Source organism: Triturus cristatus, chromosome 11, assembly GCF_964204655.1.
Source record: "Triturus cristatus chromosome 11, aTriCri1.1, whole genome shotgun sequence".
In the NCBI taxonomy this organism is placed as follows: Eukaryota; Metazoa; Chordata; class Amphibia; order Caudata; family Salamandridae; genus Triturus; species Triturus cristatus.
The window spans coordinates 928,040,018-928,063,778 of record NC_140594.1 but is presented as its reverse complement, the minus strand read 5'-3'; the positions used below and the strand labels follow the sequence as shown (position 1 = coordinate 928,063,778).

The window sequence follows — 23,761 nt, the reverse complement described above, 5'->3', positions numbered from 1 at the left end:
TGAATGGGTGTTCCTATTCAGACCATTTGCAATGCTGCAACACAGACTTCTGTACATTATTTTGCTAATGATCATTGCCTTTTAACTGTAGCCAATTGTTTGTCTTTTTCCTCTACATTTCTTAAGCCTCCACAGATCTTCAGCCATCTTAATTTCTCGAATGCTATGAGACTGGTTCATTTAACAATTCCTGGGAGAGAGTGTCCATTGAAAATACAAGTTTACTTGCCTTTGTTAGTGCTCTTTCTGATGCTCTGCAGGTACCCCTTTTTCTGGACATGTTCTCCAAGTCATTTGCTTCTCAGGGGGTGTGGAAAAAATGTGATGGAACTGTTGTCCCTCATGCTTGAGTGACCTACACAATGTTCTGCATGCTCCAGCTGGTGGAGTCCTCCAATTTCAGTTAGTACTACCTCAAGCGGTACAATGTGGTACTGGGAGATTAACATTGCTCAATGTATGTAGCCAGTTTGGCACGTGGGACACTGGTTTATTTGAGGAATCTACAGAAACTACTGTGACCATCAGAATGTTACTGAATGGAAGTAACATGTTCATTACTCTGCCCAGTGAGTTTGATTAAAAGTAAACAAAAGTTTTGTTGCTGCTTGTGTTTTGCGATTCAAATATCTTTAGATCAGTGAATGAATTACATTTGGCCTTACCTCCAATTTTCTTATATCAAGTGTGATGGGGTCTTCAGGACCTAATACTCAAAAAATGCCATTTTAAAGTGACTCATAAGGATGTTTGAGTATCCCCTTGAGGGCAGAACCCATTCCCCTCACTATTTTGCTTATGTTTCCCATATTAGATGTTCCCGTTTGGTCAAAGTTGGAGTCTGGTCAACTTCCATCCTTGCAACAGCTTGTACAGATTCTAGACAATGAAATGAAGCTGAATGTGCCCATGGATGCCATCCCACATCATCGGTCATAGCAACATCTCTTAGCACTGGCAGCATCTTGTAAGTACTGTTTCTTTTACTTTACATTTCCTTCTCTTAACTTGTGCTTATACTTTACTAATTTTTCATTGAGGTTTGTCTCTTAAGGTAGCCAATTTATTTCCAACTGCTTTTTAGATCTGGGTTTTGATATAATGTGATTATCACACAATTGGTTTAGCTAAACATATACAGGTTACCCAGTGGTAATTGTTATGGTTGTTAGTGAAAACACCAATCGTAAAAAAAAAATAAAAGACCCCAATCTGTGCACAAATAACAGTTGCAATATATACATGAATGAATTTTAAACACAAACAATTTGTGATGTGATGTTGTGGCCACTTCTGTCGGAAGGGATGGAGTATTCCTCATGACAGTGTTAGGTGGTTGAGTAAGTCCCCATTCTGTTTGGGGGGAAAAAACAGTGTTCACTATTCAAAAGTAATCCGCTGCATAACTAGTAGTTCGGTCTAAGCGCCGCATACAGGCGCAATAGAATCAAAAAGCTTCCACTGGTGTTGTATGTCACCGAGGTGATAACAAACCATCTCTAAGATGCAAAGTAAAAAAGACCATTACATTATTTCTTGTTTACATAATAGGCTACGCTAACAGTGTTGAGATTTCCAAGAAGATATCAGGAGCCTGTCCTGGCAGCATGTTTCCTCTGGACACAGGCCCTCATGGAATTTCCCTTATCTATACCTCCCTTGTGCATTATGGACTCTGGTTGACCGAATTTGTCCCAGCCTTGAGATCTGGAAGTTATGTATCATATGTAACTGAACTCCTTCCAGCATCCAGTCTGTTCACTGCCTGATTTGCCTAGTCAATGTGTTCAGTATTCTTCCTAGACTTTTTGGATGCTGTCAGCCAGAGAACCAGAGTAACAACCCTTGCTCAATTCCTGGTGTGAGTTCCAGAAAGCCCAGAGCAGCTCTTGGGGCAAGACCACCAGCCCATGGTGCCAGTTCACTAAACGAATCAGCACTGTGAACTCCAGTCCAGATTTCAGTACTTGCTGCTGTTGCTGGTACACTTGCTGATCCTTCTGAAATAGATGATTCCTCTGTGGCTCCACTCTGCTAGACCACCTTCCATGGACAGCTTGTGTGGGAGAGCTGGACACTGATCTAAACACTGGTACCAGTGACCACCAGACCCCCACTTCCAGCTAGATGTTAACAGGAGTCATGGCCTGGGTTGGGCAGCGCTCTCTATACGGACACCAGGTTCGTGCCACAGAATGAAGCCATCTAATCCTTGGTTACACTCTTCCCCAAGCTGATCCTCAGCCCAGCTGTGTTCATAAAGCCCAGGTTTCTCAAGCTGCCATGTTGGTTTTGGATATAGCGCATAGGCTCTCGAGGACCGTCCATCAGTCTGTGTGGTCCATGGCAATGTGAGAAGTTGGCCTGATGTATGATGTCACTAGTTATAGTGTACACCTTATATCAGTCCAAATACCCTTATGGTGATTGGTTGTAAAGTCAACCTTATAGACCAGCTATCCTAGTGGTAGCATGGACAAGAGCAGTCTTAGGCTAAACTCTGAATGGCATGTGAAGCCAGCTGTGATACCATATATAATCCCTGGAATACCAAATGAAAGGACACCACAACAGATATATATATAAAATAAAGTGTATTTATTCTAAGCAAACCCTCAGCACTCTGAGTTTAGAGGTAAGTACAACACAGTCTTATTAATGCATACAGTAAGTCACACAGGTAAGTAATACAGTTAGGCCCTAGGGGCCACGCAAACCATATACTAAATAAGTGGTATAAGAACCACTGTCACGGAAATAGAATAGGCCTAGGCCTAGGGAATCGCTGGGGCTACACTACACTAGCGTTAGTTAGGAAGTGGGAGGCCCACGGGATTCGTGTGCAGAGTGGAAACACTCACGCGTAATGCGTAAAAGTCAATAGCAATATTACAGTTTAGAAATAGATAGATTTAGGACACTTCCGGAGTAGCTAGGAAGTTGAGACTTGAAAACTAGACACTAGGATAGTCACTATCCTGATGAGCACCGGAGTACCCAAGTTACCTAGCCCACAGGCTGCGGGTGCATAGGGGTGAAGATGCGTCGTTTTCGTCGTCGACTCCTATGGATGCCTGAAGAAAGATGCTGACAGGCAGTCAGGGGAGAGTGTCCGGTGGATCCCAAGGCTGGGATCAAGAAGAGGAGAAACCTGCAAGCAGAAGGGACAGAGTCAAGGTCACTAGCCAGTGACCACGTGGAACCAGGAAGGAACCAGGCGATGTCGTGAAGAGTTGCAGGTGAAGGTGAAGCTTGTCGCTGCAGCCAGGAGGACCAGGAAGCGTCGAGGACGACCAGGACCAGGAGGCGAGCTGTCCCACGAAGGCTCTTGCTGTCGGCGGCGTCGAAGTTGGACTAGGACTCACCAAGCCTTGGCAAGCGGAACCCACGAAGAACAAAGGACTTGCTTCTGGTGCAGACCAGGAAGGTCTGGGGTGCTTCTTCTTTGCAGAGAAGCGGGAGCCAGTCTGGAGGAGCCAAACCAGCGCAGAAGATTTCAGGGAGCGTCGTCACAAAGGCCACTAGCCAGCGGGCAAGCAACCGGACAGACGCGGCAAGCAGGAAAATGCTGAAGGGCCCCACGCAGGACTCGTGGAGTGTGGGGGGCTGGTCTTCGGTGCAGATGGTGCTTGGGGTTGGGGCTTCTCAATCCCCGGTGCACAACTTCGAGGGTACCTCAGAAGCTGCGCTGTAAGTTACTAGCCACTTTTCCCAGGTAGCCGGTCCCACGTCGCTCGTCGCCTCCACGGATCTCAGCTCTGCTGCAGATGTGGATGAGGGTCGGAGAAGTCTGGAAATCAAGGCTCTGGTCGGGCTCTGCAGTCGGTTCCTCGTCGAACGTTTCACAAAGCAAAGGGTAGTCTCTTGATGGTGCCTGTTTGCACAGGGTAGCCACTCCTTGGCTACAAGGGAGATTCTTCAGTCTTCTTCTTTCGTCGAATGTCGAAGGTCCAGAGTTTCTGTTCAGTTTTGCAGGTTCAGGATAATCCAAAGTCTTGAGGCCCAACTCCCACTCTTATACTAATCTGGGGGGCTGGGATACCTGCTAGGTCACGCCTTATGGGTGGGACCTGGGAGGGGGTGGTTACACCCACTTCCCTTTGTCCAGTTTCGCGCCAGAGCTGGGGCTGGAGTGCCCCAGCGCCGGTTTGAACTGGACTATGCAAGGAACACCTTGTGTGCCCCAGGCATGTCTCATTCCTTTCAGCCCACCCTGCCCCAATACACTAAAGGCTGTCTGGGGAGGTGCTAGCACCTCCCCAAGCAGGAAACCTATTGTCCAGGCCTCCCTGGCTGGGATCACTCCCAGCTGCAGGAGGTCAGACTTGTGTCGTGGCAGCAGCATCCATTTTGTGATGCTGAGGCTTTGGTCAGAGGCTAATAGTTGAAGTATGATTTTAACATGTCTTTCCCTCTAGAAGGGGGGGAATAATATTCTCATGTCCAGAAATGGCATGGGGGTATTATTCCCGAGTGTTAGACACCTTACACGACATGTTTTGATAAAGCCAGACCATAGTTACCATAACCGTCTAAGATTATAAGGCACTTTAAGAGTATATGGTAGGCTATATCATAGAACAGCTATAAGGACAAGGTTCCGAAAGCTGCAGACAGGCTCAGCTCATGCTAGAGCACCATCTCACATGTTACCAAGCACTCTGCCTCCAGGATTGTCAAGGCCTGCCATAGGAGTGACTGATAGGTACACATGTGTCTATATATAAGGGTAGATATAGGCATACTATATCTAAGCAAGGGGTGATTACACGACCTTGCCCCAGCTGAGTGATCAGCCAGTTGTGTCTGATTGGAAGGCCAGACCAGGGGTGGCATAATACATGCTGCAGCCCCTGGGAGGCCTAGGGTACACCTATGCCCTGGGTACCTAGGGTACACTGTACAGGGTCCAATAAGGTGATCCTTACCAATTGTGTATGTACCTAGGGTACATGGAGTCCATTTTACAGAGAGAGCAGACAGCCTGAGACCCTGAATGGCAGGATCTCAGGCCAACTAAGTCGAAAAACCAGCTAGACACTAGGCAAAAAGTTGGGGGTAACCATAGTCAGATATCCACCTTCCTACACAACCCCCCCCCCCCCAAACGAAAGGAGATAAGGCTGGCCTTGACAAGGTAAGCCTCTATTGCCTGAGTGGCCATATAAGGAGGAACCAGCACTGGCATGGTTACCCCCTGTCTCATGGTCCACTAAGCCATCCCTCATCCTTAAGATATCATAGGGTCTCCACCATAGGGAATCTCTACCTTTGGTGTGTCTTTGCAAAGTAAAAGGCTGGTGTTGAGATTGAGTACTGAAGTGAGTGTCCTCAAAGTGAGACCTCAGCTTCCTCCAATCATCCTCCACCATGGATGCCTTTCTTTCCTTAACTGAGTTGCACTGTGCTCTCAGGGTCAGCCTCTGGCTACCTAAAGCTGGAGGCTGGGTCCCTTTTGTGGGCTTACTGGAGGGACAGGTCAGGTTTGGGGCCCTAAGGTCCCAGGTTTGCCTGTGCCCAACAGAATCCCTCTGGGGGAGGTCCCTAACTACCTGTAAAGGGGATCCCTCAGGAATGTTTTTACCCATCACCTGGCTAGGGCTACTAGCCAGGCAATCCTCATTCTTTTGATGGGGGGGTTCTTGTGGACAGGGGCCCTCTTGGGGTCCACTGGCCTCCCTGACCTCTGCAGCCCTGGGCTGACTGAGGCAGGGTAGAGAGAGGCAGGCTACCTGCACCAGACTGGGTCCCACCTTGGAAGGGGCCACTGACATCAGAGGCTCTGCCAGGCCAGGCCTGACTACCTCTGGGGCAGTTCCTTCACAAGGGGTGAGGTCAGATCCCTGAGGAGGCTGACCTTTTCCTAATGTCTGGGGAGAGGGAGACTTTTCTTCCTCCCCACTACTCTCTGTTTGTGTGGAGTGATCCATAGTTTCAGGCTTCACTACACCTAGGTCAGTCTGAGTCTGGACTGAGACCATTACAGCCCTGCCAACCTTTTCAGGAAGGCACTCAGTTTGTGTTTGAGCTGTGACTGTCACAGCTCTGCCAATTTCTACAGGGAAGTCTGTCTGTGCCTGGGCGGTGGCTACCACTGCCCTTCCAACCCTTTCAGGGAGGAAAGCTACTTGGACAGGGGTTGTGACTGGCACAACCCCACTACCCTTTTTGGAAAGGCCTACCATTTTGGAATGGGTGTCTTGTTCAACTCCAGCCCAAGCTGAGAGTTCTAAGTCATTCCCCAGTAAGCAGTCCACAGGCAAGGTTGGAGACACTGCCACCCTTTTAGGGCCAGTGACCCCTCCCCAGCTGAGACATACCTCTGCCATGGGATGACGGTTCTGTTTGCCATCAATGTTAGTGACCTGGTATGAGAAACCAGGCAAAAGCTGCTCAGAGGGAACTAGCCTATGGGCCACCATAGTGATGCTAGCTCCAGTGTCTCTGTAGGCCTCAGCTTTTCTACCATTGATGTAGGGTTCCTGTCTGTACCTACCCAAAGTGTTGGGACAGGCAGTGAAGTTGGCAAACCCCATGCCACCATCACAGACAAGAGTAGCTGCTGCAGGGGAATTGGCTAAGCCAGGATCCCCCTGTGTTCCCCAAGAAAACCCAACCAAATTTTTGGGGGCACTCCCACCACCTGGGGGATTACTGCTGACAGTAATAGGTGGTGTGACAGGAGTAGTTGGAGGAACAGTTTTGTTTTTAGCCTGTGGACAACTGCTGTCAGTTTTCCAATGCCCAGGTGTTTTACACACATGGCAGTAAGGCTTTTTAACTGTGGTAGAGGAGGGAGCTTGGGACCCACCACCCTGTGTGGAGTTTTGGGGCCCTGAGGAAGATTTCTCTTTTGCTTTATCCCCACCCTTCTCTTGAGGCTTGGTGGTATCTTTCTTTTGGTCACCACCCTGATTTTTAGGCCTAATCCTGGTCCTGACCCATTTATCTGCCCTCTTTCCCAATTCTTGGGGAGAGGTCAAATCTGAGTCTACCAGGTGTTGATGGAGAAGCTGGTTCTGACAATTATTAAGGATCTGCTCCCTCATAATCAAGTTGTACAATCCTGTATAGTCCTGCACCTTGCTGCCATTTAACCAACCTTCCAAAGCCTTAGTGGCACAATCCACAAAATCAGACCAGTCCTGTGTCTGTGTCTTCTGGGTGTCTCTGAACAACAACCTATATTGCTCAGTGGTTAAGCCAAACCCATCTATCAGAGCACTCTTCAGGACTTTGTAATTGTTTGCATCCTCATCACTGACTGTGAGGAGCTTGTCTCTACCTTTGTCAGAAAAGGAGAGCCACAAGATAGCTGCCCACTGACTTTGGGGTACCTGCTGTACTTTGCAGGCCCTCTCCAAAGCAGTCATCCATTTGTGGATGTCATCCCCATTCTGATATGGGGGGACTATCTTGCTTAGGTTTCTATGGTCATAAGACCTATCCCTATCTCTAGGAATGTTGCTGCCACCAGTGGGTTCTGACCCACACAATTTTTGCTCTCTAGCCAGAGCAAGCTTCTCTTTGGCAAGGGCAATTTCTTCCCTCTGAATCCTCAGATTAGCTTCCCTCATTCTGGCTTTATGCTCCTTTCTCTCAGGTGAAGTCATTCCCCTGTGAGAGGAAGCATTAGAGATGCTAGAACCATGGGAGTGGATGGATTCCCTTGAAGGGGATCTGTCCCTCCTGCTTCTCTGTGAAAGCCTACTTGGGGGTCTGTATGGGGGGACCCCATGCAAACTCCCATGTAAACTTAAGTTAGCCTGGCTAAGTCTCCTTACTTGGCTCTGGCTGTCTACCTCCCCATCTGAAGTCCCATCTGACTCATCTGTGGTGGGTAGACCCTTATCTACAGCTATGGCACCATCCCTGCCAGCTCTTTCAGCATCATAGGCCTCCAGAAGCTCCACTAGCTGTCTAAGGGTAGGGTTTGCACCCTGTTTTATTCCTCTGGAGGTACACAATTGTCTCATCTCCTGGAATGTGAATGCATCATACCTAGAGGGAACCTGTCTAGGATTCTCCTCTCCTGAGGGAGCATCAGTGTGATCTCCATCCAGGGGCATGATTCTAGTGAGGGTGTGGTGTGTGCACCTACCTACACTAGTTGTATCTACTAAACCTCTCTAGTAGTTGTAGTCAGGGTGTGTTATTCCCTTCAACCTACAACTACAAAGTCCAGTAGGACTTAAGTATAATAATCTATGTTATATGTACCTAGACAATATCTGTGTGATCTTTCAATTTAGTATCTCAAGATTACAATGGTATTACAACAGCAAGCTCAGATCCCAACCGCTGCTCACCAATGTGAGAAGTTGGCCTGATGTATGATGTCACTAGTTATAGTGTACACCTTATATCAGTCCAAATACCCTTATGGTGATTGGTTGTAAAGTCAACCTTATAGACCAGCTATCCTAGTGGTAGCATGGACAAGAGCAGTCTTAGGCTAAACTCTGAATGGCATGTGAAGCCAGCTGTGATACCATATATAATCCCTGGAATACCAAATGAAAGGACACCACAACAGATATATATATAAAATAAAGTGTATTTATTCTAAGCAAACCCTCAGCACTCTTTATGAGTTTAGAGGTAAGTACAACACAGTCTTATTAATGCATACAGTAAGTCACACAGGTAAGTAATACAGTTAGGCCCTAGGGGCCACGCAAACCATATACTAAATAAGTGGTATAAGAACCACTGTCACGGAAATAGAATAGGCCTAGGCCTAGGGAATCGCTGGGGCTACACTACACTAGCGTTAGTTAGGAAGTGGGAGGCCCACGGGATTCGTGTGCAGAGTGGAAACACTCACGCGTAATGCGTAAAAGTCAATAGCAATATTACAGTTTAGAAATAGATAGATTTAGGACACTTCCGGAGTAGCTAGGAAGTTGAGACTTGAAAACTAGACACTAGGATAGTCACTATCCTGATGAGCACCGGAGTACCCAAGTTACCTAGCCCACAGGCTGCGGGTGCATAGGGGTGAAGATGCGTCGTTTTCGTCGTCGACTCCTATGGATGCCTGAAGAAAGATGCTGACAGGCAGTCAGGGGAGAGTGTCCGGTGGATCCCAAGGCTGGGATCAAGAAGAGGAGAAACCTGCAAGCAGAAGGGACAGAGTCAAGGTCACTAGCCAGTGACCACGTGGAACCAGGAAGGAACCAGGCGATGTCGTGAAGAGTTGCAGGTGAAGGTGAAGCTTGTCGCTGCAGCCAGGAGGACCAGGAAGCGTCGAGGACGACCAGGACCAGGAGGCGAGCTGTCCCACGAAGGCTCTTGCTGTCGGCGGCGTCGAAGTTGGACTAGGACTCACCAAGCCTTGGCAAGCGGAACCCACGAAGAACAAAGGACTTGCTTCTGGTGCAGACCAGGAAGGTCTGGGGTGCTTCTTCTTTGCAGAGAAGCGGGAGCCAGTCTGGAGGAGCCAAACCAGCGCAGAAGATTTCAGGGAGCGTCGTCACAAAGGCCACTAGCCAGCGGGCAAGCAACCGGACAGACGCGGCAAGCAGGAAAATGCTGAAGGGCCCCACGCAGGACTCGTGGAGTGTGGGGGGGCTGGTCTTCGGTGCAGATGGTGCTTGGGGTTGGGGCTTCTCAATCCCCGGTGCACAACTTCGAGGGTACCTCAGAAGCTGCGCTGTAAGTTACTAGCCACTTTTCCCAGGTAGCCGGTCCCACGTCGCTCGTCGCCTCCACGGATCTCAGCTCTGCTGCAGATGTGGATGAGGGTCGGAGAAGTCTGGAAATCAAGGCTCTGGTCGGGCTCTGCAGTCGGTTCCTCGTCGAACGTTTCACAAAGCAAAGGGTAGTCTCTTGATGGTGCCTGTTTGCACAGGGTAGCCACTCCTTGGCTACAAGGGAGATTCTTCAGTCTTCTTCTTTCGTCGAATGTCGAAGGTCCAGAGTTTCTGTTCAGTTTTGCAGGTTCAGGATAATCCAAAGTCTTGAGGCCCAACTCCCACTCTTATACTAATCTGGGGGGCTGGGATACCTGCTAGGTCACGCCTTATGGGTGGGACCTGGGAGGGGGTGGTTACACCCACTTCCCTTTGTCCAGTTTCGCGCCAGAGCTGGGGCTGGAGTGCCCCAGCGCCGGTTTGAACTGGACTATGCAAGGAACACCTTGTGTGCCCCAGGCATGTCTCATTCCTTTCAGCCCACCCTGCCCCAATACACTAAAGGCTGTCTGGGGAGGTGCTAGCACCTCCCCAAGCAGGAAACCTATTGTCCAGGCCTCCCTGGCTGGGATCACTCCCAGCTGCAGGAGGTCAGACTTGTGTCGTGGCAGCAGCATCCATTTTGTGATGCTGAGGCTTTGGTCAGAGGCTAATAGTTGAAGTATGATTTTAACATGTCTTTCCCTCTAGAAGGGGGGGAATAATATTCTCATGTCCAGAAATGGCATGGGGGTATTATTCCCGAGTGTTAGACACCTTACACGACATGTTTTGATAAAGCCAGACCATAGTTACCATAACCGTCTAAGATTATAAGGCACTTTAAGAGTATATGGTAGGCTATATCATAGAACAGCTATAAGGACAAGGTTCCGAAAGCTGCAGACAGGCTCAGCTCATGCTAGAGCACCATCTCACATGTTACCAAGCACTCTGCCTCCAGGATTGTCAAGGCCTGCCATAGGAGTGACTGATAGGTACACATGTGTCTATATATAAGGGTAGATATAGGCATACTATATCTAAGCAAGGGGTGATTACACGACCTTGCCCCAGCTGAGTGATCAGCCAGTTGTGTCTGATTGGAAGGCCAGACCAGGGGTGGCATAATACATGCTGCAGCCCCTGGGAGGCCTAGGGTACACCTATGCCCTGGGTACCTAGGGTACACTGTACAGGGTCCAATAAGGTGATCCTTACCAATTGTGTATGTACCTAGGGTACATGGAGTCCATTTTACAGAGAGAGCAGACAGCCTGAGACCCTGAATGGCAGGATCTCAGGCCAACTAAGTCGAAAAACCAGCTAGACACTAGGCAAAAAGTTGGGGGTAACCATAGTCAGATATCCACCTTCCTACACATGGCAGCTTCCCTCAAGGATTTCTTTTGTTAAAAGCCAGTGCCATCATGGTAAGTGAATGACTCTCCTACTGTGGCAAGAGTTCCACTGCTGCAGTTATATACTACAAGCTATGTGAAAGAAGAGTAGGACAGCCATACTCTGCCTCCGCAAGGAAGCTGCTGAGCATGAGTTGTGGTGGGGGGTTTGAAGGGGATCCGTCTGGCTGAGAAAAAGGGGCGGTGCCAGAACTATATTACCCCGTGCAATTTCCATAGGGATTTTTGAACAGTTCTACAATCAGAATGGCTGGACAGAATTACCCCAAATTTAGTAGAACCTTAACCGAGAAAGCTTGCTTTATTAGGTCTTGCCTACGCAGCGAGCAAGCGTTGCTTTGGAGTGACCTTTTGGAATCACTCCGTCTTGGAAACTTGTGCATGTACTGCACTGTTTCCAATGAGTACTCGTGCATGTACAGCGTTTACCTTGCGGGAGCGAGCAGCGGCGCCATCTGTTTGCAATTATCGCGTCTGCCGCTACTCGCTCCCGTAAGGTAAACGCTGTGCTTGGTCTTACTCTTGTCTTCTCTCCAAGCAGCGCGGTGCACGCCTCATTAGCCAGCCCTGTGATCTCCTTGTGACTCACCCTTGTGTTGTTCTGCTCTGCCTTTAGTTCAGAGATCTCCTCGCACTCCAGCAACTGCTCGCGGCACAAGTATTCAATTCACGCACGTCGGCAAACCGAATGTGTTATAATGAAATTAAGGCGATCTCATTGAAAGCTCTGATCAGATGACATAGCAGGTGTTCAGGATTTCCTGTGCCTCCTGTAGACTGCTGTCCCTTTAAGAAACGCCTCCTCGCCTGACAGACTGCATGTGTAGGCGCTGGAAGGCAAACGCTGTGATCAGGCGCCCATGATCCAGCGGGTTACTAACCTCAGGTACTCAACTACCATATACTCACCTGGGCCCATAAACACACACACATAGGCTAGTAGATACCGCTGGGGTCAATTTATTTTACTAATACCTGTAAGAGAAATGTAACTAACCATTTCTTCCCAAACCTTTCTGACCAAATGTACTTTCCTCTGGTCAATGGACCTTTTAGTTGACTGTATAGGTAAAAATTGACATAGAATAAAACCTTCTTTAAATGACCACAGACTCAGAGTTATACATGTTTATCTAGTTAATTCATGTGAGCCAAGAACCAAAATACAGTTAGAGCACAGTTTTTGCCAAGGAAAAGAAGGGAATAAAATTTAAGTAGAATAATCGTTTAACAAAGTTATTGCGATGATAGAACCTGAATTGGGAGAAAACGGAGAGAGCAGTACAATGACATACTACACACGATTATAGCTACCTAGAATGGTGTGAAAATCAAGCCCTTGGCCAAGGAATTGGAATGGGTCCCTTGGGACCCATCAGGTGACAAAGGCTCAGGACAGGATTCCGGGACCGAATAGATGACCTCTTCCAGGCACGACGCCTGCGTCGCACCCCTCTCGACGCTATCTTCCGCCTCGATTCTTCCGCGATCTTCTATTTATGTGCCTCTTCGGTTCTTCCGCGATGTTCTTCTAATTATTTGGCTCAGAGTTCTAAGTCTGGAAATGGTTCTTCGGTATTCTTTTAATTCTCGGACAGCATCTCGGTCTCTCAGCATTCTGGTCTCGCTGCGGTCTGAATCTGACTAACTAAACTACCTCAATTATACCTTTCTAATGACATGTACCACCCCTAAATGTTTCAAATTTATGAAACTCCTAACTCTGGACAGAAAAAGGGGAGGTGATCATCACATCATGCTAAGTTTAATATTTTTCTTTAAGCTCATGGTTCTGTGTTCCCGCCCTTTAATTTACTTTCCCATGTGTTATTTCCCACCCGAGTTCTCATTTTTATCAATCAAAATTATACATTTTAATAATTTCATCAGTCAGGAAGACAATCCTGTTCCCAGGACATGTAGAGGTCGGGGCTTTGGATGTGTTTCAAATTCATTCGTCATGGTCCCTGGCGGGTTACAAGTGTGCATGTGCGGAGGCCACGTGGGGTATGGACTTCAGTCATCCTTTGAGGCCCAAAATACAAACTAATAAAGGAGTCGGAAAGAGACACATTAAATTCAAAATAAAATGATTTCATTGTATACCACCTATCTCTACTGTAACCCCTTTTACATATATAAATCTTTTGCATTAGCACTTTATTAAATTTGCATGGTTTAGTTTCAGCAAAAGCATGCGTATTAACATGTACGTTCCAAGCGGCCATTTTGAAAGCGATTGCGCAGCTGCAAAGATTTCCCTCTAAAACATAGGCACGTCATTACTACGTAGATGTAGTTGACGCATGCGCAGTAAAGATTCCAGCGTTGGCAGCCATTTTTAGTCACTCTTGGGTTACTTGTTAGTAAAACACATAGGCAAGCTTCCCCTAAGCTTAAATGTACCAATTTTTTATGAATTATTAGTATTTACAAACACAATTATTACGGTATTATGAGTTATCTGAGAAGATTGCATGCGAGCACGTCTTTTATACGAGTTCTTGCTCCATCAATCCCCTCTCTGATGGCATTTTATGCCATCACTAATTTCCCATCACCTAATCGGATGCCAACTTTAGCACATCTCAATTCCCTCTTCAACCTTTTATTTTCCTTCCTTTTCATTTCTGTACTGTAAACCCTTCATTCTTTTATATAGATTTCCTTTAATTTCTTAAAGTTGTATTTCCGAATACTTTCTTTTCTTTCCATTTTCATTCACTTCATACCATTGTCTTTTCTCACAACATTTGAACCATATCATTATTGCTAATACTAATAGTGTTATTCCCAAGATTGACAATATTATTTGACCTATTATGCTCTTACCTATGTTAGAAAACCAGCTCCCTAGGGTAGTAATACTATTTGTTAATTTCTTCCATACACTGTCAACTTCCAGTGGTTTCAAATCTTCCTCCAGTTTTGTGATGTTCCTGATATATCCTCCAATTTCAACACTTTTGTCCGAGATGTATGTGCAACAATGTTGCGCTTTCAACATTTTACAGACTCCGCCCTCTTTTGCCAGTAATATTTCAAGAGCAAGTCGATTTTGCAAAACCATAGATCTAATTGCAACCATTTCTGTGTTGATCATCAAAAATCCTCCAGCAGTGTCAGTAGATAACCGATCCACTACTGTAGATGGCGGACACATTTTTTGTGAATTCAGAATTACTCCCACTGAAGGTATCCATGCACTAAAGATATCGCCTACTATTTCAGAAAAACAAGCTCTTTTTATACCTGTTGGTTCCTTTGCGTCTTCATTGCTTCCAGTGATTCTTTTCACATGGTACAACTTTGGGAATACTATTCCAAAATAGCAACTCTCGTACCAATGATCAAGCAGTCTGAAATGGGCTTTATTGCCACATATGTAATAAACTCCAGGAAATACTGGCTCTGTTCCACCTTTTAGTCCCCATCCCCCAACAACTGAGAAATTATGTTCACATTCACTGGAACCAATACATGCATGGTTTTATTCAGTCTTTAACCTAAGGAGGCAGATCTTCCCTTTCTTTTCAAAGTCCAAGGACATAGCAGCATGAGTCTTGCCAGTTTTATAAATGTCATCTTTATCAGCCCATTGAGGTATCTGAGGAGCCTGTTCAGAAGCCCTTCTTTGGAAGTCTTGTCTCCTCTGCTCAACTAAATTCAAAAATATATTTTCTTCTTTGTGTAATTTACTGTTCAATTGTGCTTGTGTGCTTCAGCTATATCTATTGTTTCCATAGTTAGAAAATATTCTCCCATAGACTGTGCATCCTTAGTACTAAGAAGTGTTTTCATGCTCTTTCGCATAGGAACCTCAGAAAAAAATCACATCTACATTAGAATAATAATATTGGAACCTTCCTGTTCCATAAAACAAACTTGCTAAAATACTACAAGAAATGCCATAGGTTAATGGAATATGGTGATATGTTACACCTTCTGCTACTGATGCAGGTAATTTCATACACACAACAATCACTAACTTCCATAATGTCCACATATTGCATTAATAACTTTGTAAATACATTTAAAGCAGTGTCATTATTTGTCACAGTGTGGTGTACATCAAACTCGTCTGGTGCTTCTAAATCCACTCTATCTCTTTTAGTCTTGGACTCATCTCGTGCTTCTAATGCTACTCTATCTCCTTTAATTTCAGCTACCCTTTCATGCGTATTTGTGTTCTTTTCTTTTGTAACCATCAAATAAGGGATGGCTACTGTTAGTACTAACCAGATTATAAGTACTAAAAATATAGTAGATATGCATATTCTACAACATCTTTGTGCACAGTTTTGTTTTTGTTTTCCAGCAGCCCTATCATCAGCCATTATGGGCTAAGAAGATTTCTCTTGTTTACTTTCGAATTATTTGTGAAATTTAAATTCTTAGGGAATTTTCAGGTTGGTATCACTTCTTCGACAATCTGTTCTGCATTTATTTCTTCATCACTTTCTTCATTTAAATCTCAATTCTTCAAGAATTACATAGGTCCATTCAGGGCCCTTGAACTTATTGTTCAATACTTTTAATCTTTGACTTCTTAGTTTTGGGCTTATCCGCAGATATCCCAGACTGACTAGAAATTTCAAATACCATGTCTGGTTCTTCATTAATTGCCTTGAAATTATACTTTAACCTTTTCACACCACCTGACCAGTTATCACCTCTTCTGACCCTTTGTGCTTGCACTGCACTGTCTTTGTCTTCTATTGCTCTTTTATTTTCATTAAGTTGTGGCACAATTTGGTTATTTTCGTTTTCAGAATCCCTTTCTGTCTGACCTTGTCCAGGGCTTATTTCTGTAACATCATTTTCTGCCTGGATGCGTCGTTCTTCCCTTGTCTGACCCTGTTCAGGTTTTATCTTGATTTTCTCTTCTTCTACCTGAACTTGTTCTTATTTTTCTAACTGGTCCTGCTCAGGTCTTACTGCACTTTTAATTTTCAGCAGCCTGAACAAGTTCTTCTAGACCTATCTGTCCCTCTTCATACTCATGAATGGTTTCATTCACTTCTGTTTGAGTAGATTGTTCTCTCCTTGTCTGATCCTGCTCAGGTTCTCCAACAGCTGTATTTTCACTTTCCTGAGCTTGTTCTTCTATATCTGACTGGTCCTCATTATTCTCCTGTCTCTCAAAACGGATTTGGCTTCTTGTTCTCAAATTTACTTCAGGTATGTCAACCACTGGTATCCAGTCATCGTGACTTATGCTTGGTTGTTCTTGATCAGCTACTTCAGGATCTGATACTCTAGATCCTTCAGCTGCACAACCTTCAGCAGCCTCAACTGTTAGTCAGTTGGGGTCCTTCCTCGTCCGGTGCTGGTACTCTCTTGGTATGGCTTGCATGAATCCAATTAGGCAAGCCTGCACATTTCACTGCTGTTGTTGTAACCAATATAACCTGATGTGTTTTTTCCAACCTGGGTGCTAGGCACGACTCTCGAGTGATTCTTTACCAACACCCAGTCACCGGGATTTAGATGATGTGCTTGATCCGGCTGCCTGGCAACTGCGTCCTCTCCAACCTGGTGAGAGAGAGAACGCACTAGGTCAGCCAGTTCTTTGAAATAGTCCAGTACCAAATCATCAGATATATTGAACAGTTTGTGTCCTGGTATACATGCCTGCCTCATTGCTCTTCCCATGAGTATTTCATGGGGACTCAATCCTGTATTCTTGTCAGGAATGCTTCTGAGTCCCATCAGAACAAGAGGTAAAGCATCAGGCCACTCCAGTGGGGTGGATCCACATACTTTTGCCAGTCTTGTTTTTATAGTGTCATGTATTTGTTCTAACACTCCAGAAGCCTCTGGGCGATATGCACAGTGCAGTTTTTGTTCAGTTTTAAATGCTTCACAGATTAGTCGAATTATTTCATTATTAAAATGAGACCATCTATCTGATTCCAAAGTTACTGTAAAACCGAACCTTGGAATCAGTTCTCTCAACAATAGTTGGGCTACTTTTATACTGTCATTTCTTCTAGTAGGGTATGCCTCCACCCACCGTGAGAATAAACCAACTATAACGAGTATGTACTTCAAACCTCTGCAAGGTGGTAACTGATTGAAATCTATTTGTAGCCTTATAAATGGGCCTTCTGCGTTTCCAATTTTTCCCCCTACAGACCACTGATTTCCTGCCTGGATTCATTTGTTAACAGGTTAAGCATCTCTGACATAGACTCTCTGCTACATTCCTGAACTTCGGATTAAACCAATCCTGTCTTAAGAGTCTGATCATGGCATCCCTGCCTATGTGGGTGTCTCTGTGATACATCCTAGCCAATTGTGAAAGCATACAGTCTGGCATTACTGGCCTGCCATCTAGGTAAATTCATACATCGTCTTCTGACCTCTTTTAGCACCCTACTTTCACCCATTCTTCTTTTTTTTTGTTTTTTTATCTTCCCATGTTTCCAATCCTGAAGTAACAGAAGTTGGCAGCTAATTCCACTCGATTCGATTTTCTTGTTTACCGCCAATTTATTTCTGGCACAGTATTGGGCAACCTGGTCTGCATACCTATTGCTGGCTGACACATAGTCATCTCCTGACTAATGTGCGGCACACTTGACCACTGCCACTTCTTTTGGCAATTGTATTGCTTCAAGCAGTTATTTTACGAATATTCCATTTTTAATTGGGGATCCTGAAGAAGTCAAGAAATCCCTCTGCATCCAAAGTTGGCCAAAATCCTGCACAACCCCGTAACCATACTGGCTATCATTAAAAATGGTTACTTGCCAGTTTTTCCCAATTTTGCAAGCTTTAATCAAACCTATCAATTCGGCTACTTGTGCAGATTTGACTCCTGGTAAATAGGATGCTTCGACTATTCCAGCCAATGTACATACAGCGTAAGCAGCACTTAGTCCTCCCTCCTCATGGTGCATACACGAGCCATCTACAAACAGCTCATGTTCAGCATTCTTCAAAGGTTCTTCCTGTATGTCTGGACAGGGCTTGGTGCAAAGTTCAGTCACATCCAAACAGTCATGCTCGACTTCATCACTCACCTCTTCTCCATATACATCTCGTAACAAGGTGGCAGGGTGTAGCACAGTACACCAGACTATTGTCACGTTTTCAGCACCTAATATGATTCTTTCATACTTAGTCATCCGACTAGGAGTTGTGAGGCCTGGTATATGCTGTCCACTTGTTATAGAGGGCCCCTTGTACCAGTCCAAACAACCCTTCTTGATGAGTAGGTTTAAAGACTATCTTTATTGAAAGCTGTTCTAGTGGTAGCTAAGGAGAGCAGCCTTCAGGCTAAGTCTTGGAGTGTAAAGCAGCTTGGTTTACCAGATTATAACCTCTTGAATCACTAAATGAAAGGTGAACCACTCAAGGTATATATAAAATATATGTATGTTCGAGGCATATGAGCTGCAGGTCACACACTTAGGATAAGATCCCCATCTGGTGTTGGGCTCGGATGCTTGCAGGTTGTTGTTGTCTTCGGAAGAAGTCTTTTGGTCACGAGATAGATGACTCCTCCCTTGGACTACAGTGCGCATGGGCATCCACGCCATCCTCAGATTGTTTTTTTCCGCCATTGGGTTCGGATGAAACTTTTCCACTCCGGTAGAAAACTTGTAAACCAAGCTTTTCGAAGCGAAAAACCTTTATAATTTTCATCGATACACCTTTACTCGACATCGAATTCATCGGGCCGGTTCCGGACGTCGACGCGGGCGATTAAACCTATCCGCACGGTGAGGCCTGCGGCTCATGGAAAGGACGCCGTTTAAAAAATGCCCTCATGTGGAGCAAAATTCCCGCACAGTGACCATCAAAAGGTCTGCAACCTGTGCCTGTCGCTGGAACACGACGAGTCCAGCTGTCCAGCCTGCGCCGGATTCCGATCCAAGAAGACCATTCGGGATCGGAGAGCTCGATGCCATATCATGGCACACAGACCAGCTCCGCCACCAGAGGACATCTTTGAGGGCCCCGATGTCCCGGAAGAAGATTCAGAGGAACTTCACATTATATCAGAAGCAGACGACTCCGACGACCCCATTACTCCGGGGCAACGCGTGAGTACCGATGCCCCTACCCCAACCCCTCCAAAAAAGGCATTGGTCAAGACTTCGCCAGCTGGACCCAGTCGCGACCGAAAACAACCTTCTGAAGCCCCGCCTTCGGGCTCGGCTCCAAAGAAATGCAAACCTTCAGGTGGCTCAGGCCCGAGCAAAAATATTATTGTACCCCCAGCACCTTCGGCACCGAAGACACAAGACCTCTTGGCACCGAAGCCGGCTCCGGCACAGTCGGCACCGAAACCATCGAGCCCCGTAGACAAGCCGGCACCGAAACCTTCATCGGCACCGAAACCTTCATCGGCACCGAAACCTTCATCGGCACCGAAACCTTCATCGGCACCGAAACCTTCATCGGCACCGAAACCTTCATCGGCACCGAAACCCTCATCGGTACCGAAACAACCGGCTAAGGTCTATACTACACCTCCTAAAGACTCTACCGATCACCCAAAACCTAGATCGGAACCGAAAAAAATCGGCGCCAAAGTCTGTTCCTGAAGACCAAGAACTTTTCCACCCAGATCCAACGCAAAAAAGGATCTATATTAATCCAAAAACTGGACATGTCACTGCTGTGCCATGTAAGAAAAGGAAGCTAGACACAACACCTTCTCCTGCTCCTGTAAAGAAGAAGGACTCAGCCACTTCACCCATTCCTCCTTCCTCTCCTGTACGACCTCTTACCCCACCCCCCCTTACCTCCACCACCATTACCTCCACCATCTCCTTCACATACACCACCTCCACAGGATGATGATGATGACCTAGGGGGAGGGGGGGATCCGGATGATCTTAATGATCCTTTCACAAATCCGGATATTGTACCATAGGACGACTGGGCTTACCCTCTGCCTGATGTACCTGATCCTACTACATACCCTTCCAAACCCTCACCTCCAGATGACCACCTGGGGTTTGGACAACTAGTACACAGAGCAGCACTTTACCATGGCGAAGCAGCTAACCATTGGCGTATTGCCAACACACAAGCCCTATTGGCACGCTATGATAGGGCTCACTATGATCAGTTAGAAGATCTCGTACAACACCTACCAGACCAATACAAGACCCAGGCAAATGACCTTGTACAAGAGGGAAGCTCATCTCAAATGCCTCAATTAAATGTGCACTTGACGCCGCAGACACTGCCTCTAGGGCAATCAATACAAGCGTACTTCTTAGACGCCATGCATGGCTACGTATTTCAGGCTTTAAGCCAGAAGTACAAAGTACCATACTTAGCCAACCATTTAACCAAGAGCAACTGTTTGGACCAGCAGTAGATACTGCACTTGAAAAAATGAAGAAAGACACCGCAACTGCTAAGTCCATGGGAGCATTGCAGTCTCCACAGCCACGTGGCTCCTTTCGACGCTCCTTCTATAGAGGAGAATCCAAAAATATTGGAGCAGACACCTCCACGTTCAAAACCTGTACACAAACATACCCCAATAGAGGATATTTTAGAGGAGGATATAGGGCAAACAACACCAAGGAACGAGGTCGAGGCAATACCAACACTCGCACCTCCCCCGCCACTAAACCGTGACTTTCCTCCACTCCCCCCAGACCATTCCACTCCAGTCGGGGGAAGACTCAAACAGTTCCTACCTGTCTGGAATTCCATTACAACTGACAAGTGGGTAAGACAAATTATGCAGTATGGTTACTGCCTGGAACTCACAAATACTCCCCCACATATACCACCCAAACAGCTTCCCATGTCGCCAGACCATCTTACACTCCTCAAGCAGGAGGTTATCTCCTTGCTTCAAAAACACGCAATAGAGCCAGTTCCCTTCCAACATCAGGGCACAGGGGTATACTCTATACTTCCTAATCCCCAAGAAGGACGAGACGTTAAAACCCATACTCGACCTCCGACTCCTAAATCGGTACATACACTCAGATCATTTTCATATGATCACTCTTCAACAAGTGCTTCCACTATTACAGAAAGGCGATTTCCTTGCCACACTAGATCTCAAGGATGCCTATTTTCACATTCCCATGCATCCTGCTCACAGGAAATATCTAAGATTCCTGGTAGACGGGCAACACCTATCAGTTTACTGTCCTCCCGTTCGGAGTGACAACTGCGGCCAGAGTATTCACCAAATGCCTAGCAGTAGTAGCAGCGCATCTGAGTAGACCTCAAATTCATGTCTTCCCATATCTCGACGATTGGCTCATGAAAGCCAATTCATTCAACAAATGCGTTCTACACACTCACCAAACTATTCAACTTTTACACAACTTGGGATTCACCATCAACTATCCCAAATCTCAATTACAACCCTCCCACATACATCAATATCTGGGAGCCACCATAAATACCTCAAAGGCTATAGCTTATCCCAACCCAGCCAGGATAGCCAATATACAAGCTCTCACCTTAAAATTTCAATCCCAACACTCACAGCAAGATTGTTCATGCAACTCATAGGCATGATGGCATCATGCATCTTCATTGTGCCTTATGCACGACTTCAAATGCGTCCCTTGCAAGAATGTCTAGCACGTCAGTGGAACCAGGCTCACGGACAACTTACAGATCTGGTGTTAGTGGACAGTCGCTCACATCGCTCACTAAAATGGTGGAACACCATAAACCTGTCCAAAGGGCGGCCGTTCTTAGAGCCTCTTCCACAGATAGTGCTGACAATAGACGCATCTCTCACAGGGTGAGGAGCCCATCTCCTAGGACACACCACTCCGGGCAAATGGACCGCTCAACAAAAAGTGCTCCATATCAATTACCTGGAACTACTGGCATTGTTCCTAGCATTGAAGTCATTCCATTTACATCTAAAGAACAGAACTGTCCTCATCCGGACGGACAACATGACAGCCATGTATTACATACAGAAACAAGGAGGCACACATTCTCTCCAACTGTCCCAGCTCACACAGAACATTTGGAGCTGGGCAATTCTCCAGAACATCTACCTGCTAGCAGAACACCTTCCAGGAGTTCACAATCAGATTGCCGATTTGTTGAGTCGACAAACCCAACAAATCCACAAATGGGAATTGCACCCACAAGTCCTACTCCCATTCTTTCAAAAATGGGGCCAACCAGACATAGACCTGTTCGCCACACACAAACGCAAAATGCCCAACCTTCGCCGCCAGGTTTCCACACCCACAGTCAAAGGGCAATGCGATATGGATGAACAGGTCAGGCAGATTTGCGTACGCTTTTCCGCCTCTCCCACTCATTCCATTCGTGGTACGCAAGCTCAGGCAACAGTCTCTCAAGCTCATACTAGTAGCTCCCACATGGGCACGTCAACCCTGGTTCACAACACTCCTGGAACTCTCTCTAGTTCCACACCAAAGACTGTGCCTCTCCCTGTCCTTATTAACCCAGAACCATGAAGAAATCGGACACCCCGATCCACATCAACTGAACCTAGCGATCTGGCTCCTGAAGTCCTAGAGTTCGGTTACCTCAACCTACCACCAGACTGCATGAATATCATAAAGGAGGCCAGACGGCCTACTACTAGAGCCTGCTACGCTGCAAAATGGAAAAGATTTGCCATTCACTGCACTAACAGTGATATACGCCCACTGGATGCATCCATCCAGAACATAATTTGCTACTTACTACACTTGCAAAGATGTAATTTAGCGTACTCATCCATACGTCTCCACCTAGCAGCATTAGCAGCCTACTTACAAAATCGACAACACTTGTCACTATTTAAAGTGCCTGCGATCAAAGCCTTCATGGAAGGTTTTAAAAGGATTATTCCTCCTAGATTACCACCCTCTCCAGTGTGGAATCTAAATATTGTTCTCACTAGGCTCATGGGCCCCCCATTTGAACCTCTGCATAAATGCGAACTAAAATTCCTTACATGGAAAGTGGCTTTCCTTATTGCTATCACATCCCTTCGAAGGGTAAGTGAAATCCAGGCTTTAACCATACAAGAACCATTCCTACAACTACATCATAACAAAGTGGTTCTTAGAACAAATCCCAAATTCCTGCCAAAAGTCATTTCTCCATTCCATCTTAACCAATCAGTCGAGCTACCAGTGTTCTTCCCAAATCCGGACTCGGTAGCTGAAAGAGCTCTTCATACCTTAGATGTTAACCGAGCCCTGCTGTATTACATTGACAGGACCAAATCTTTCCGCAAAACCAAACAATTGTTTGTTGCTTTCTCTCCACCACATAAAGGCAACCCCATTTCCAAATCCGGGATAGCCAGGTGGATAGTTAAATGTATCCAAATATGTTACCAAAAAGCTAAACGCACTCTAACAGTTCCCCCTAGAGCGCACTCCACACGCAAAATAGGGGCTTTCATGGCATTCTTAGGAAACATTCCCTTAGAAGATATTTGTAAGGCAGCCACATGGTCTACAACACACACCTTCACTAAACATTACTGTGTTGATGTGCAAGCCAAACAACAAGCTTCTGTGGGTCAGGCTGTCCTTAAAACTTTATTCCAAACTGCTGCAACCGATACAGGTGACCACCGCTAGGGGAGACACTGCTGTATAGTCTATCCTAAGTGTGTGATCTGCACCTCATATGCCTCGAACGGAATATGCTACTTACCAGTATGCATCTGTTCTTGGCATGTAG

At 46.1% G+C, this 23,761-nt stretch overlaps 1 protein-coding gene across 2 annotated transcripts in view; it reads left to right on the top strand.

Moving 5' to 3' along the window:
• Positions 1–23,761, top strand: part of SELENOT (selenoprotein T) — a 229,691-nt gene that overhangs the window by 180,169 nt on the left and 25,761 nt on the right. For both annotated transcript variants that reach the window (XR_014970712.1, XM_085634908.1), the window contains one exon: positions 815–967. Coding sequence is in view for 1 of the 2 variants with exons in the window: in XM_085634908.1 (XP_085491034.1) it covers positions 815–939 (125 nt within the window). In the remaining variant the exon portion in view is untranslated. The remainder of the gene's footprint in view (positions 1–814; positions 968–23,761) is intronic.